The sequence below is a fragment of the Heterodontus francisci genome, chromosome 9 (assembly GCF_036365525.1).
Source record: "Heterodontus francisci isolate sHetFra1 chromosome 9, sHetFra1.hap1, whole genome shotgun sequence".
In the NCBI taxonomy this organism is placed as follows: Eukaryota; Metazoa; Chordata; class Chondrichthyes; order Heterodontiformes; family Heterodontidae; genus Heterodontus; species Heterodontus francisci.
In genome coordinates this window covers 41,106,810-41,124,179 of record NC_090379.1, presented here as the reverse complement: position 1 = coordinate 41,124,179, position 17,370 = coordinate 41,106,810, and the positions used below count along the sequence as shown (strand labels likewise).

At 44.7% G+C, this 17,370-nt stretch overlaps 1 protein-coding gene across 3 annotated transcripts in view; it reads left to right on the top strand.

Annotated features, from left to right (window-relative positions):
• The window catches only part of mdga2a (MAM domain containing glycosylphosphatidylinositol anchor 2a), a 990,949-nt gene that overhangs the window by 873,126 nt on the left and 100,453 nt on the right, over window positions 1-17,370 (top strand). For all 3 annotated transcript variants that reach the window (XM_068038888.1, XM_068038889.1, XM_068038887.1), the window contains one exon: window positions 406-561. In XM_068038888.1, the coding sequence (XP_067894989.1) occupies window positions 406-561 (156 nt within the window). The remainder of the gene's footprint in view (window positions 1-405; window positions 562-17,370) is intronic.

Here is a 17,370-nt window from a genome sequence, read left to right as displayed (position 1 = left end):
TAACGTTGAAGAATCTAATTTCCCTGAAATTGTATTCAGTTTATGATATCATCTGATCACAAAACTCAGAAAATAATTTCTGTAATTAAATTTATCATAAGGTAGAAGATAAATATCCATTTTAGAGATTTCTTTTGTGTAGAATCAATTAAATCTGAGACACTAGATATTGGAAAACATGTTCTATGCATTAAATTGCTTTTGTATCAGAATATGAACTTTTACATGAATTATAAGGTTTGACCCAACTTTAAAAACCTTATTTTTCAGACTTTATTGTATCAAACACTCAAATGCCGGTTACTGGTGTACTTGTGCTGCTATTGAATAGTCATATATGCAAATATTTCATGATAGATACAGCTATTATAAAATGGTTAGAGATATGCATGTATCTGTTAACAGGAGAATTCAACTGTGCATTTGAAAATGAGAAGATCTGTGGGTTCACTCAAGACCGGCTTGATAATTTTGACTGGACAAGGCAAAGTGCTTCAACCAGGAACCCAAAGTACACTCCAAATACAGGACCAAGTGCTGATCGAAGTGGCTCCAAGCAAGGTAAAGTGGCAATTTCCCTTTGTAGAGCAAGTCAGTACCTAATCAGAAGTATATCCTCAGTTCAAATAGAACAGGATCAGTGTAATCCTGTTTCTTTTTATCGTCCTGGTTTTGGCCATTGACAATATGCTGTAATGCTGTTCTTATATTTGGTTGATATTACAGTGACTAGGACCTGGGATATGCGACCTGTGTAATACTTAACCACTAGCAATAGATTCATTATCCGAGCAAAAATAATAGTGTGAATAAAGTGAGAACTTGTAGTTGCAACTCACATTCAGTCAACCCAGAGCTCCGACAGAGTATGTTGCTGTTTCTAGCAAATAGTGTGCATACCACTGGAGTAAAATGAAATGCTTCATAGCTTGAATTTTTAAACAGCCAATTCATTCTTTTTTACATGACCTACACATTATACAACAATCCCATGCATTTTTACTTTTAGTAATAAACTGATCCTTAAAATTTCAGCATCTAATTTTCAATTGAAAGAAAGCACAATAACTATAATTTTCTGCCACAGGGCTCATGCCGTTGGTTAGCCTTGACCCTGCATGTTAAAGTTTTTGAAATCTTTTGCGTGGTAAGTTGCTGAAAGTGTGTGCTGATAGCGGCGCTGTGAGGGAAACAGGACATGTGGGATCTGAGTGAACAGTGCAAGCAACTTAGTCAATCAGCTTGAAGGATTGTGAAGTAAACAGCACAGGGACTGAGAAGAAAGTGTAAATTAGAGTGGGCGAATTTAATGTCAAATCAGGTCACAGAAAGCGTAATAAAGGGCTGAATTTTCATTGGGCAGCGGAGGCGGGTTCAGAGGCAGGCTTGCTGGCAATCTCATGCTATTGCCTGGCATGTCTGTTTGATGGCATGTTCCCACTTCCGGCGTGTTATCATGGAGGCTTCTTCAGGGGGTGGGGGGCACGGGTGGTTGGGGGGAAGGGAGGTAGTGTAATGGGGATATGGGGGTGATGGCTACCTGCCTCTGGGCAATTAAAGTGCCTAGTTAAAGGCACTCATCAGACCCCATCTGGAATTTTCCAGATGGCAGGTGGGCTCCCCCACTAAGGCTGAAGCCCAGCTTAAGGATAGAGGCGGCCTCCTGGCAGCAGTATTGGGTGGAAAATGTTTCACCTTTATAGATATGTTATGACCAAGGCGGGAGGAGTACACTGTTTATTCTGGTCCCACTTCTCCACAGGTCACAATATATGTTAAATTTTCCCACTTACTGATACGGTCAATCATATACTCTATTTTTCCCAGAATAGAACACACTAACCAGGTTTCTTTAATGAACAACAAAATTATCAGTTTATTATAAAACAAGTCTTATCCAGTAATGAAGTAAAGCATAAACACACAGATTGGAATCTTAAAGTCCACTTTTTACCTACACACACACACACACACACACACACACACACACACACACACACACACACACACACACACACACACACACACACACACACACACACACCACCCCCCCCCCCCCCCCCCCCCCGGCCAGGTTAACTGGAAAAAAATAAAAGGGATTTTGGTTCCGAGCTCTGTTACAGACAAAAAAAAAACACTTGGGCTGAATGCTTGCTCACTCCTGAAGAAAGCAGCAGATGATATAGTGTTTCAAAACTGGCATGCAGTCTAACTTCCGACTACATATAGAAGGGTCACTGAGATATTTTAGAACAGTTCTTTTCAGGTGGCATTGAGAAGTAATTTAGCAGACTTTTCTTCAAAGACATGAGATGAATTGACACAGTGGACTTTTCAGGGTCTTTTGGAGAGGTGCTGGAAAGCGAGCTGGGTTGTAGTCTTCTCTCCTTCCTTGACACTTCTTCAGCAGACTTGACTTTATTTCATTCCAGAAGGTAAAAGCACACTGACACTACAACCAAAAGCTTGTGAATTTTCTTTCATGTGCGCTCTGCTGCTCCTGGGCTTGTCCTATCAAGGGGCACGCTTGTCACTTCTCTGCCCACATCTTCCCCTGTTACCAGGATTTTTGTTCTATTTTTAATTTGAATCATGCGACAACCAGTAAACATTGTTAACAAACCAGTTCTTTCAGTGTCCTCTTGATGACTCTCTTGGAAAAAAAACTGGTCCAACATTTCTTCAGTTTGACTATGAATCCTTAAAAAATATTTCAACAAAAATACAGAAGCACCTTCATAACAAATTTTCTTTAAAAAGCAAACCAAAATCAACATAAATTAAATATGAATTAACAGACAGATATCAGTCAATATATATATTACAAATTATACATTAGTTATCAAATGCAACAAAAATAGATCTCACGGATTTACTGGGCAGTCCACACAGCATCTATGGCACCAATTACAGCCACAAAGTTCTTCAAAGGTCTGAACTTCCTCAGATAGATCTCCAGGTCCTTTCTTCCAAAATGCAGCCACTGGTTCTCATTTGACAGCAGTTCCCCGTTGTTATGAATGCTGGACTTTACAACATAATCGTGTTTTAAAAACTGTGATTTTTAATGTAGTGTCATATGGATTCAGAGAAGTCATGTGACCTCACGTCATTGCTGCTTAAAGACAAGACAGGAATCTTGGTCACCAAGATAAAAAGATCCCAGATCAAAGACCTTTTTTTGAAAAGCAGAGACTGCAGGGATGTGACATTTAAAGAACAATGGGTTTCACCCTCCCAGACTTTCAGATCATTAACAAAGAGTCTTTGAGAATGTAAATGAATGGCAGCTACGAACACCTGGAAACAATGGAAAGCCGGGGGGCTCTGCTGTAACCAGACTTGTGGACTTTGCATCTTGGAAAAGGACGATTGGCTGTTAAATTTTGGCTCAAGATAAGTTCAACAGATTTTCTGAAGGCAGATGGGCTGTAAGGAAGATCAACAGTGGCAGCCTGGGAGAAGGCTGTAAGGAAGAAGACCCAGTGGTGGCAACCTCAAGAGAGCGAGAAAGGGAACACCTGCTCTCAGAAGACTGATACAGTGAAAGGCTGCGAAGACTTGAACCTGTTTTGAAAGTTGAGGTTTGCAGAGAGGTGAAGCACCAACAGGATCAACAGCCTTTTTCACGGACGTCCAGGTCCAAAGTGCTCAGAGAAGTGAGCGAAGAGAACACTGACTTTGAGAAAGGTCTGGGAGATACAACCCATTGCAACTGGGACAAGTTTGGGACTTTTAATTGCAAAGATTTCACCATCATGGAGGGCTGTGTAACGTATCAGTGTGGTGTGAAATTTTCACATGTTTTAATAAGTAAAGAAAATAATTTTCTATCTAACTTGGGGTATTAGCTACTTACAAAGTACTATTAATAGGGATTTCTCTTAGTTTAGTTGTTATAATAAAAGTCTGAAAACGTGAATTCTTATCATGTAATTCTTTAAATTGGACTGGGGAGTTCATATCTCGTGTTTCAATGTTAATGGTCTCAAAGAGGTCATAACAAATTGGGGGCTCAGCTCCGGGATACAAATTCAGAGGCTTTAAAAGTACAGGGATCCCGCCTCCAAGAGCTGTCAGCCAATCAGAGGGCTGGCAGCTCTGCAGTACCGGCAGTGACCTCTGACCCAGGCCCAGTGCTGGAACCCTGGAACAGAGGTAGGTGAGGCAGAGTTGCCAGGACCAGTCCGGAAGGCCCCGGTGTGGGTGTTGGGGAGGTGGTCGATCAGTCCGGGGGAGGGGATCCTGGGGGATAAAAAAGTTCCCAGAGGGGGTCCTCCGTGGGCCACAAATTGCCTTTGAAGGAGGGACCCCTGAAAGGTAGGGAGGTTATGCTTCAGCTACAACAGGGCATTGATGAGACCACATTTGGAGTACTGTGCACAGTACTGGTCTCCTTATTTAAGGAAGGATGTAAATGCATTGGAGGTAGTACAGAGAAGGTTTACTATACTAATACCTGAAATGGGCGGGCTGTCTTACGAGGAAAGATTGGACAGGCTAGGCTTGTATCCACTGGAGTTTAGAAGAGTAAGAGGCGACTTGATTGAAACATAAGATCCTGAGGGGTCTTGACAGGGTGGATGTGGAAAGGATATTTCCCCTTGTGGGAGAATGTAGAACGAGGGGTCACTGTTTAAAAATAAGGGGTCGCCCATTTAAGACAGAGATAAGGAGAATTTTTTCTCTGAGGGTCGTGAGTCTTTGGAATTCTTCAAAAGGCAGTGGAAGCAGAGTCTTTGAATCTTTTTAAGGCAGAGGTAGATAGATTCTTGATCAGCAAGGGGGTGAAAAGTTATCGGGGTAGGCGGAAATGTGGAGAAATCATTTCAGCCATGAACTTATTGAATGGCGGAGCAGACTTGAGGTGCCGAGAGGCCTACTCCTGTTCCTAATTCGTATGTCCCTATGTTTGTAAGCTCGTGGGGAGGGCACCTCATTTTCCAAGGCATCCTCCCATGCGGCAGAGGCAACCTCCACACTCCTAGCAGCAGCGGGAAGAGGCTCTTAATTGGCCGTTAATAGGCCTCTTAAGGGTCTCAATTGGCCTCTGGGCGGGAAGACTGTCGTCGACCTAACCCACTCCCGGGAAGATGGCTGGGTGTTGGGAAGGCAACAGGCCTTCTGTTCCGCCGTTCGTTCCCCCCCCACTGGCCACCTGTCGCAATACTCCATGCCCCCTCCCCGCCTCAGGGGGCCCTTAAAATCCTGGCTGGCAAGTTCCATTAGTCTCACTGTTATTTTGACAGAAAATATAACATTTTTTGGTTGACGTAGTAACACAAGTTATAAGAAAACATCAAAATTAATGCACTGTAATGAAACTTGATTATACAAAAAAAAAGTCAGTTATGAACCATTTGTATCACCCTTCACTGGTTCAGAGAACGGTTAACAAAAATGGAATACTGTGTCATTAGTTCAGCAGATCCAGACAACTGAAAAATAAATTGTGTGTTTAATGCAAATTTGCATATAAACAATAAACATCCGTAAACAACATTTCAAATAGCAAAGTACTATCTCTATGGGCAGCTGCCAGCAGCACAATAGAGGAAAAAAGCTTCAAAGTCACAGAAATTTTCACGAGCTCTACCCAAATATAATTAGATGCAAATACTAGCATAATTGCTCGTTTCATTCTACCATTTGTATTTTATGTTTAATATGACAGGTACTTCTTTGTGCTACCCTAAAGCTACTCTTCTCCATTTTGATTTCTTTTTGACAATGCTGGAGTTGGGGACATTCCACTCTGCCAACTGTGGCTTACTGTATCTCCTCACCCCCGCATTCTGTAATCTGCAATAGAACTTTCAGTCATTGCACTCCTAGATTCTGGATTTCTTTTCCTGAACTCTTCATAACATTTATTCTCACTTTCAATCTGGCCTTTTTGTACAGACCTTTGGTCAGCTCCAGTAATTCTTTCCTAACTCTTATTCGATGACCTTTCTTCTTCCCTTGCATTCCATTTCCCTTCCCACCTCACTGCACAGCTCTGACCAATCCAGGCTACTAAAGTGTTTCCAGTCCAAGGCCCAATGCTTTGCACCCCCATCCCAGTGCTCAACTGCTTGCTCCAATGGCCTGTACCCCACCTGACTGACTTCTTTCTGCACTGAATCACTGCTGCAAATACATTGGGCTGATTTTTTACTTAGCTATCCCGTCAGGAACGGGTGGGTCAGAAAGTCGTGGGGAACCTAGAAATTAGGACTCTCTTGCACACTGTGGGGCTTTAACTCCACAGCATGCGCGTGCCATGACCGATAAGTCCCTGTCCGGAGGCCAAAACTGATTGACAGGCTGGCTTCCAGATGAGCAGGGAGTTGGTCAGTGGAGGCCACAGGACCAGATAAGCCTGTGTTGGGGCAACAGAGGGAAGCTATATTGAAGGTGGTGGTAATGAGGTCGATCGTAAAGTGGGGGGGGGGCGGTGGTCAAGGGTGGGAGGGGAGGTCGATTGAGGGAATGTGGTCGTTTGGGAGTTTAGTGGGTGGGAGTAGATTGGGGACTGTCGGGGGGGGGGTGGAGGTGGGGGGGTTGCTCAGGGCGGGTGGTGGGAGTGGGCGCAATTGGGGGCCTGTCGGAACAGAATGACCTTGCATCTCAATCTGTCCGAGAAAAGCAACTGTGAGAGTATTGCTGTCAAACTGTGTTTTATGGAAACCACAAACAACTTTCTCCCATTTATAATATATAATCAAGGAAAGGAAACCCTTATCAGCACACATACCGCTGAAGATAATTAATGCGTCACACTGTTTACTTCTCTAATATTGTTTGTAGCGTACAGTGGACTCATGTTCCATGTTCTTTGCACTAACTTTAAAACTGGCAGATGATGTTCTGAACATTCTGTGCCATAAGCCAACCTTACTTAACATTCTTTCATATGCTCCAAGTCCAAAACAGTGTTTCTGAAAGGGAAACTTTCTATTATCTAGAGAAATATCTGTTGATTCAGTATTGTGCTGCAAATCTCGTCAAATCTGGTAGCATAAGTATGTTTGAGGCATCAGAAGAAAAGTATAATTTTTTATAGCCATTTATCAAAAACATGAGTGTAGCAAATAAGATACGAGAAGTGGAAATCGCAGTTATGCAGATGAATTAATATTTATGCCATAATGGGAAAGAGAATGTACTGATTGAAGGAGTTTAAATCTCCACTTGTCAGACCTTTAATTTCAGGCATTAAGTCTGTCTGTACCAGATCTGACCTAATCCAGTCTAGTGAACTGCTATTTAAAACCACTCTGGTCATCAAACACAGCAAGAGATCATGTAGAATGTTTAATAAGAAAAGATTGTACTTCCATTATGCCCATTACCCACACTTTATTCCTATGCGAGCTTTCAGAACTAATGAATATCAGAGAATGCATTTGAAGAAAATTGCTTGTTGTAAATGATGTGTCTGCGAATGCACATGGATGACATATAACCAGATGTGTAATAATTTACAAATGGCTTGCATACGTAATCGTGATATTGTATGTTTAATGTTTTCTATAATAAAAGCAAGCTCAAATTAGGAACTGCCCAGATAGGTCATTATGAATTTAAAAGTATTTGGTTTTGTTTCCTGATTGACAGGTGTAGTAATGCTTATGGATACATTTCCATACATAATACAGCTTTTTGCAGATTAGAGCATATTAAAAGTATGTATTATTAGGGAAAAAAGGCTCAAAATTCCTGGATCTGGTGGTTAATGCCAGCAGGAATTGGGGCACAGCACTTGGCAGGAACCACTAGCCTCCATATTTTTCGCCTCCAGTTTGCCACCCCTCTTGTCTTGAAGGCATTGGCTGATGTTTAGTTGTGGCACCAGCTGCCTTCCCAAAACTTTGGCAAAGTGGCTGTTCTTCAAGTGTAAGTGTAATGGTTGGCACCTATCGCAGCTGATCCTGACCCAGCCTCTACACACGCGCACTTTTCCAGCAGCACTTATTGGATTCAGGATAGGAGCAGCAATCTGGCTAGGCATCGGGTACTGAGGCCAAATGTAATGTCTCTGCGGCCCTAACTGAGCTCCACTAATTCTGCAAGAATCAGGGATTGAATTGTTGACCTTTTAAGTCTGTGTGACACATTGTGCAGTGCAGTTGTCAACTAGTCAACAAGCACCTTCACATTTCTCCAGACAGGATGTACATCATGTTCCAAGACCTGGATGCTCCTAATGTTGGCTGGAATAACATCACCTTCACTTAAATTCTGATCCAGAGCATTCTAGCGGCTACCAGTACAAATTGTACATAACTGATCATCCCTAAATGAATAGATACAGAAACATTATCAGTGATGAGTAGTGCCAACATTTGTAATTTTTTTGATTTTTGTACTGTTGTGTTAATTCTCTCTCTTTCTCATATCTAACCTGTCCACCCCTATATTTTTTTTTCTTTATCCACAATAAACCAATTGCAGAAAGTTAAAATATTGTTCATGGAAACACAACATCACTGTGATGTCTCCATGATGTAGAAGCCTTAAGCAAAGTTCTATAAAACATTTTAGATGTGGTGAAGAAATACTGCCAGCAAAATTTGACTCCGTATCACCCGTAGTTTTGGTGTTATGGTTACCATTTTAAAATGGCATCTGCTCCACACACGCACATTTCCGGCACAGCCTGCCATTTTGGGTAGGTTAGAGGCATGTGCCACAAGTATGCAGAGTAGGCAGATTGTGACATCCATCAGTGTGTAACGCTGATTTAACACCATTACTGCCACTTTCGACCTTGCCAGTACAGCTAATGCCCTCCCTTAAACACACACAGCTGAACATGCATTCAGCAGCAGGAAGTACCTTCTACCAGCACTATTTAAAGGGATCAACAACTTGCAGGTTAGTTGCTGATTAATTTCTCCTGGTTCTGTTTAAGTTTGTAGAAGTATTTGGAGATTTTCAGAGTTGGTTAAAAGTTGGTGAAGGGACTTGCTGCAAAAGGTGAAGGCCTTTGTTCTGACTTTGAGGTTTCTGGTCAGACCACTTGCTCCAGTCATGGGTGCTGTAGTTGTCATTCCCCTGAGCCTGCAGTATGAGAGGGAGATGGAGCAGAGGCAGCAATGAAGAGGACAAGCTACTCACGGAGGGAGGAGGAGCAGGAGGCCTTATCCATCCAGGGTCTTTTGGGAGCATTTCTCTTCCCACAACCTAAGCCAAGAACAGTGTGTGTGTCATCCCCATTTTACGAAGCAGGTACTCATGGAAATCTTCCACATCTTGCAGGCAGACCTGCAGCCTCTGAGCAGGGCAAGGATGGTGCTGCTAGTACTGTGAAGGTGACCATGGCCATGAATTTCTTCACATTGGGATTCTTCCAGGTTGGAGCAGGGAATATCTCTACCATCTCCCTGTTCAATATCCACTGTTGCAGAAGAGAGGTAACTGATGCTCTTTATGACAGGAAAGGGGAGTACATTGTGTTCTTTCTAAACACAGAGAGCAGGAAGAGCATGCACGCTGCTTTGCCAGGACAGTGGGCTTTCCCATAGTGCAGGATGCCATCAACTGCACACAAGTGGTTTTGCAGGCACTGCATCTAAATGCTGAGATGTACTGCAAGTACAAAGGTTACTATTCCTTCAATGTACAGTTGGTGAGGGATCATGCTCGGCTCATGCAGGTGAATGCCTGGCATTCTCACAGCTGTCATGATGCCTTTATTCTGCATCAGTCGACATTTCCCTTAGCATTTCAGTCACCTTGTTAAACCAGAGGATGGCTGCTGGGCCACAAGAGCTTTCAACCTGGCTCATCACTTTGGGGCGCAACCCAACTGCACATGGGGAGCATGCATATAATGAGTGCCATGCTGCCCTAGAAAACACTATAGAGTAGACCATTGAGGTGCTGAAGCAACTATTCTGCTGCCTGGATCACTCTAGAGGAACCCTGCAGTACTTGCCAGAGTGTGTGGCCCAATTCCTGGTGGTCTTCTGTATCCTTCACAGCCTAGCCAGCATGAGAGCACAGTTCTTACCATCAGGGGTAAGGTGAGCAGCTCAGGATAAGGAGGAGAAGCGAAGGAGCTGCAGGAAGGGAGGAGGCAACCAACGCGTTCCCTTTCCATCCGGGCTGTCCATGATTGCCTCATCTAACTATGGTTCCACTAACCACAACCCCAAATCCCCATTGTTCAACAGTCTCACACCTTACCTTCACTCTGCCACAATGCTGAAATAAAAGCCACCACAAAACAACCATTCAAAACCAACTTTATCAAACCATCCATTATTTCATACAAAACTCACCTAATCAACCTTATACATTCCCTTAGTGCACCTTGCAGGTGCCTTTGCCTGGCCCAGTGTTCCTGCACAATGCTCCCCCAGTGGCTGCAGCCTGGCTGGTGGAAGGCTGCTGACTTTCAGTGAGCAAGACTGCAGATGGTCTTGCAGGATGACCTCAAGCAGCTCTAGACTGAACCACCTCACTATGGATGATAGCAGTCTGGGCTGACCTAGTGGAGTGGGAGTTTGGGAGGACAAATGCTGTCCTCCTGAGACAGCACAGCAGGTTCATGCTCAATTGAGACCCTGCCATTTCCCTGGGGCAAGAGAGAGGGAAATGGCTCAGTGAGTGTGGTGCAATGTGCTTGTGTGATGTGCCTGTCATAGTTGAATAACTGGCATTGTTTGGATGTTGAGAGATGGGTATGTGAAGCTTGCAGATGTTCGGTGTGAGGGTGAGGTGAGGTTATGAATGTTAGGCATGAATTGTGTTTGATAGAGACTGTTGGTAGGTAAGTGAAGCCAGGTGTGGTGAGTGGAGCAATGTGTGAGGCTAGTTCATTTGTAAGGGTATGGCATTTGAAGATAAGGTCACTTACCTTGACCACTCATGTGAGGTTATTAAACTTCTTCCTAAACTACATTCAGATCCTCAGGGTGAGACTGCTTGCATTGACAGCAGAAGCTATCAGCTCTCACTGCCTTATCCCCTTTAAGAGAAGCAGGCTAGCTTTAAGTAGTGCTAACCTCGTATGAACTTGGGCACCCTGCTGAGGTGTGCAGGCACTCAGCAGTGCACTTAGTGCTAGGCTGCATGCTGCTATCATTTAAATTAGCACATCGCAACAAGTGGGAATAGGTTAATTATGCATCGCGATTTCCACTCTCATTTTTGCATCTTATCCAATTTTTCCTGCTCCATCGTCAGGAAAGCATAACATTGAACACATGTCAAAGGTGCTGTTGAACCTGAATAGGTATGAACATCCTGAATTGTAACTTAAAAGTTATCCCATTTAAAAAAAACTTTCAATTTTTCAAATCACAATTTCTTCATCTGCCTTGAAAATCTAATCAGTAGCCACCACATCTTGCTGTTGATGGGTTCCACACTCTTATCAACATCTATCCTCCATTCTCTATCCTTCATACCTCATCTGGCCTTAAATAGAAGTTTCACATCACTTCTCTGGCTAAAGCTGCTTTGTTGAACTGTTTCATGACAAACTCTTCTTTTCAGCAATTTCATGCCTCTCTGTCTCTTATAGCCTCCGTGCTCTCTCTCCCTCTCATCGCATTCTCTTCCCTTTTAAATTCCAAATGCACCAGCCTACATCCTCCTTCATTCTGCATTTCCACTGTGTTGTAATCATGACTCAGTGTAATTGCTTGGGATCACCTGATCACTGCTTTCAATGTTAGCAGTGCACTGCACAATGGATCTCAATCTATTAGCTTACTATTTCATCAAATAAAGTCAAAGTCGTTCATCAACATTCACCCATTTTTGCTCAAATGTCTGTTTTATTTTTGTTCTTGTTTTAAGTTACACATATTCTATGCTGTATGTTATGAAAGAGATATGGCCTTTGGCTAATTACACTCTAGTAAACCGTTAAGGGTTGAGGTTCAAAGGCAGAAGTTTGTTTTATTATAATAGCAAACAATCTGCATGGTTGTGGACTCAACACGAAGGAGCAGGTGAGTTGAGGAGTACAGAAATCTTCTCTCTGACTTGACAACCCAAACATAGGGCTGGAGGCGTGGCTCCCGGCACTGGGCCGAAAAAGCGGGGCAAACCCGCCTCTGCCTTTTCGTGGCCCCTCGAAGTAGTCCTCCAGTCTTTTTAAATCAAAGTTTCAGGAGCCGGGATCCTCGTTCCTTTAAAGACGATCAGAGGGCCGGCGGCTCAGCAGTGTTGGCAGAGCCACTGGGAGTGATGGCCACTGCCGGTACTGCAGGAGCATCAGACCCAGGCCCAGCGCTGGAAACCTGGACAAGTGGTAGGTGAGGCGGGGTCGCCAGGGCCAGTCCGGAAGGCCCCGGTGAGGGGGTCTGAGGGGTGGTCTTGCAGTTCAGGGGGCCACAAATTTCCCACAGAGGAGGCCCCCCCCCACCAAGGCCACAGGGAGGGCGCCTCGTGTTACAAGGTGACCTCCCTGCATGGCGGAGCCCCCCTCCCCACTGCTGATACGTTCACAGCTGTGGTGGGGAGGCCCTTTATTGGCTGTTAATAGGCCACTTAAGGGCCTCAATTGGCCTCTGGGCAAGAATCCCATCGTGGGCCTATCCCACCCCTGGGAAGATCGCTTGGCAACAGGCCCTCTGCCCTGCCAACCTCCCCGCCACCCAACGTGATACTCCATGCCCCCTCTCTCCAATCTTGGCTGATGGGGCCACACAAAATCTAGCCCATAATGTGCCCTGTATTCAGATTGTACCAAACAATCTCAAAATAATCATGATTGAAGTGGTTGCCCATTGGGTTTACTGGCATTAAGAGTTCTACAATATTCTGTAGTTAGACTTTGTGGTGCAATTAGTTCAAAATTGGTGATTACAGCAACATTACAACCATATAGACAATGGGACGATTGGTGTTACCTTAGTTCCCTCCTGGTTACGCAAAGCTCAAATCAGACACAAGCACCTCAATTTATTTTCCAGATCCTTAATACAAAGGCTGGTTCTACTGCTGAATGGAATATTGTTGTACTTTTACCCTTAAGCGGTACATGGTGCATGTCAAGGGCAGTGACTGGTATTGTTGACATTGACAGTGTATATCAAAGTGCTTGGGTATTCTCAGTTTTCATACGATGACGCACTGATGATGTGTTGCAGCATTGGCTAATCTGGCTGATAAGAGCAAGAAGGTGAGGGGTACTGGGAGGACTGAGGTGGGAAGAAGCAGCAGTAAATTGAGAATTTTCAATTATTTGCCAACCCCTGTTATCTGTCAGGAGGGTGTGTTTGGCTAATTCTTGTACAGGGAGGACGCCATGTGATGAAACATAATTAGCTCCTTAATAACTTCAACAGAAGGATTATACTCTGTAGCAAACCAAAATCTGGCAACTTAGACTTTTGCCAGTCTCTCGATATCCATGAAAATGATTGCAGGCCATAGAGTACAAAGATAATGGGAGCTCATATGATGGTTCACTAAAATTCTGTTGTATATCTAAAATTATTTCCCAAATAAAAATGATCTGGAAGAATTGTAGGCATTCTTTGAATTGGTCTTTTTTGTTTTAATTCACATATAAATGAGCCACAATATTACAAAAGCAAAATACTGCGGATGTTGGAAATCTGAAATAAAAACATAAAATGCTGGCAATACTCAGCGGGTCAGGCAGCATCTGTGGAGTGAGAGAAAGAAAAAGATAACATTTCAGGTTGATGACCTTTCATCTCTCCACAGATTCTGCCTGACCTGCTGAGTATTTCTGCCATTTTTTGTTTTTATTTATGATGCATAATATTACAAAGTTTGGCTTATTTGGGTATTTCTTGTCGATCAGGTTCAATTAAAGAGTCCACCATGGAGAAGGACATGGTGGATGATGAGCCTAGGGAAGGGAGTGCAGATAGTCTCAGTCATCTCATTATCAAAAAGGAGGTGGTGTTGGGTGTCTTGCAAAGCATTAAGGTAGATAAGTCCCCAGGGCCTGATAGGATCTACCTAGAATACTGAGGGAGGCAAGGGAGGAAATTGCTGGGGCCTTGACAGAAATCTTTGCATCCTCATTGGCTACAGGTGAGGTCCCAGAGGACTGGAGAAGAGCCAATGTTGTGCCTTTGTTTAAGAAGGGTGGCAAGGATAATCCAGGAAATTATAGACCGGTGAGCCTTACGTCAGTGGTAGGGAAACTATTAGAGAGGATTATTCGGGACAGGATTTACTCCCATTTGGAAACAAACGAGCTTATGAGCGAGAGACAGCATGGTTTTGTGAAGGGGAGGTCGTGTCTTACTAATTTGATTGAGTTTTTTGAGGAAATGAAGATGATTGATGAAGGAAGGGCAGTGGATGTTATCTATATGGACTTCAGTACAGCCTTTGACAAGGTCCCGCATGGCAGACTGGTGCAAAAGGTGAAGTCACACGGGATCAGAGGTGATCTGGCAAGATGGATTCAGAACTGGCTCGGTCATAGAAGACAGAGGGTATCAGTGGATGGGTGTTTTTCTGAATGGAGGGATGTGAATAGTGGTGTTCCGCAGGGATCAGTGCTGGGACCTTTGCTGTTTGTAGTATATATAAATGATTTGGAGGAAAATGTAGCTGGTCTGATTAGTAAGTTTGCGGACGACACAAAGGTTGGTGGAGTTGCGGATAATGACGAGGATTGAGGATACAGCAGGATATAGATCGGTTGGAGACTTGGGCGGAGAAATGGCAGATGGAGTTTAATCCGGACAAATGTGAGGTAATGCATTTTGGAAGGTCTAATGCAGGTGGGAGGTAAATGGCAGAACCCTTAGGAGTATTGACAGGCAGAGAGATCTGGGCGTACAGGTCCACAGGTCACTGAAAGTGGCAACGCATGTGGATAAGGTAGTCAAGAAGGCATACGGCATGCTTGCCTTCATCGGTTGGGGCATAGAGTATAAAAATTGGCAAGTCATGTTGCAGCTGTACAGAACCTTAGTTAGGCCACACTTAGAATATTGTGTGCAATTCTGGTCGCCACACTACCAGAAGGACGTGGAGGCTTTGGAGAGGGTACAGAGGATGTTGCCTGGTCTGGAGGGCATTAGCTATGAGGAGAGGTTGGAAAAACTCGGATTGTTTTCACTGGAACGACGGAGGTGGAGGGGCGACATGATAGAGGTTTACAAAGTTATGAGTGGCATGGACAGAGTGGATAGTCAGAAGCTTTTTCCCAGGATGGAAGAGTCAGTTACTAGGGGACATAGGTTTAAGGTGCGAGGGGCAAAGTTCAGAGGGGATGTGCGAGGCAAGTTTTTTACACAGAGGGTGGTGAGTGCCTGGAACTTGCTGCCGGGGGAGGTGGTGGAAGCAGATACGATAGCGACGTTTAAGAGACATCTTGACAAATACATGAATAGGAAGGGAATAGAGGGATATGGGCCCCGGAAGTGCAGAAGGTGTTGGAGGGCCGAATGGCCTGTTCCTGTGCTGTACTGTTCTTTGTTCTTGTTCTTTGTTTGTTCTTTGGATGCATCCAAAAAACTGCAGGAATGTCTTGCGAGCAACACAAAGGCAGAGTTGCCATCAGGTCAAAATATGTCTCCATTCTATGCCTTGAAGGTTAAATTTTCTACAATAAGAAGCAATTTTCACTGTTGGAATGTCAAGTTATAGACAGTTATTCCTACTGTGTCCTCATTCTGGAGCCTATAAGTACTGGAAAATACCAGATGGTATGGCTAATTCAAATACAGGGAGGACGAGAAGGTATGTAACATAATGGGCTGAATTTTAAGAGCACGGCGGTGAGCTCAAAAAATGGCGGGCTGCACGCCAAAGAGCCGCCCAATCTCCTGCGCAGTGGCTCATTTAAATAGCCGGGGCGGCCTGCACCTCCCCACCTCCATCCCTCCAAATCACATGGAGAGGGCGGGCTGTCTGTCCCTGGCAATGGCGCCAGCTGCCTGTGCGCAAGCGCTGGCACCATTTTTAAAGGGCAGTCAGCCCTGCCGGTCAATTTAAATTTTTAAAGCAGTATCCCCCCAAAATTTATCAAATAAACTTCTTATGCCTCCTTTCCCACCCCCCCACCCCAGTAACAATTACATTAACTGTTTGCCGTTCCGCCCCAAAATTATATTTGACCATCCTTCCCCTTTCGAGACTGCTCAATGTTTAAAGTTCACCCCTTCCCACCGTCCCCTACACCCATTATGTTTATTTGACCCCATTCCCTGCAACCACCACCCCCCCCCCCACCTCCACACTGAAAATCTTCACTCCTCCCCCCTCCCCACCAGTGTGATGCCGTTTTTCCCCGCATGGGGAATTGAAGGCACGGGAGTGCCGGCTGCCATGCCAAAGATCGCGGCAGGCATGGAAGATTGAAGGTAAGTTGATTTAAATTTTGTATGTAATTAATTTAAATATTTAAATCCAGGTCCCGTTGCCCAGTGACGGGCTACCACCACAGAGCCTCGCCGTCGCTGGGAGGATCCGCCCGGGCCCTCCGAGTGTTGGCATCTGTGGTGGAACGCTTCCGGCACCACATTCCATGCACCCCACCCCACCGCCCTCCCACCGAGCCCGACATCTTAGGTTTGGTGAAACCTAGCGCCGGGACCGAAAGTGGGGTCTGAGCCTGTGTGGGTGGACGATGGGACCGTGAGGGTGATTTTACTGGTGGCGGCCAATTAAGAGGCTGTCACTAGGATTGGTATCCCATCAGAGGACCAGCTACTCAGCAGCCTCGGCAGCGCTACTGATAGAGGTGGCTGCGCTGATGCTGCAGGGAGAAGGAGAGGATGCCTCCATGTTGAGGCATTTGCAAAGGGTGGGTGAGGAGTTTTTGCCAGGCAGGCAGGCCCCTGCAATTGTAGGTGTGAACCCTCCAGTGGCAGTGGCACTCTGTGGGCCATGGAGTGGCCAGAAAGGAATGTTCCCCCCCGCCCCCCCCCACCCCCCCCAGGGAGCCACTGGGAGGCTGCCCCATTATACCTGATGGTCCCACCATGTGGCGGGGCTTCATCCCAATGTCGGTAAAATGCCAGCAGGGGCATAATGTGGCTGTTAATTGGCATTAATTGGGCACTTAATTGAATTTATTGGTCACCCAGTTGGCAGGTGCTGGCGTTCCCACTTCTGGGAATATTCTGTGGCGACGGGAAGGCGTTGGTAAAATTCAGGCCCAATGTTTTAGCTCAATGAACTTTCTTGAGAATTCTAGGTTTCATGCTTGGTTTCGAAAGGAAACAAGAATCTAATGAATGAAAATCCCCCAATACCTGGTAAAAATGTGATAAAGTTATTCAAGTTATAAAGATGCAAATCAGTGTTCAGGAGAAAGACTTACTGACACCTTGAGGTGACACTGACTCCTAACATAACTGGGCGGCACAGTGCTTATCATTGCAGCCTCACAGCTCCAGTGACCCGGGTTCGGTTCTGGGTACTGCCTGT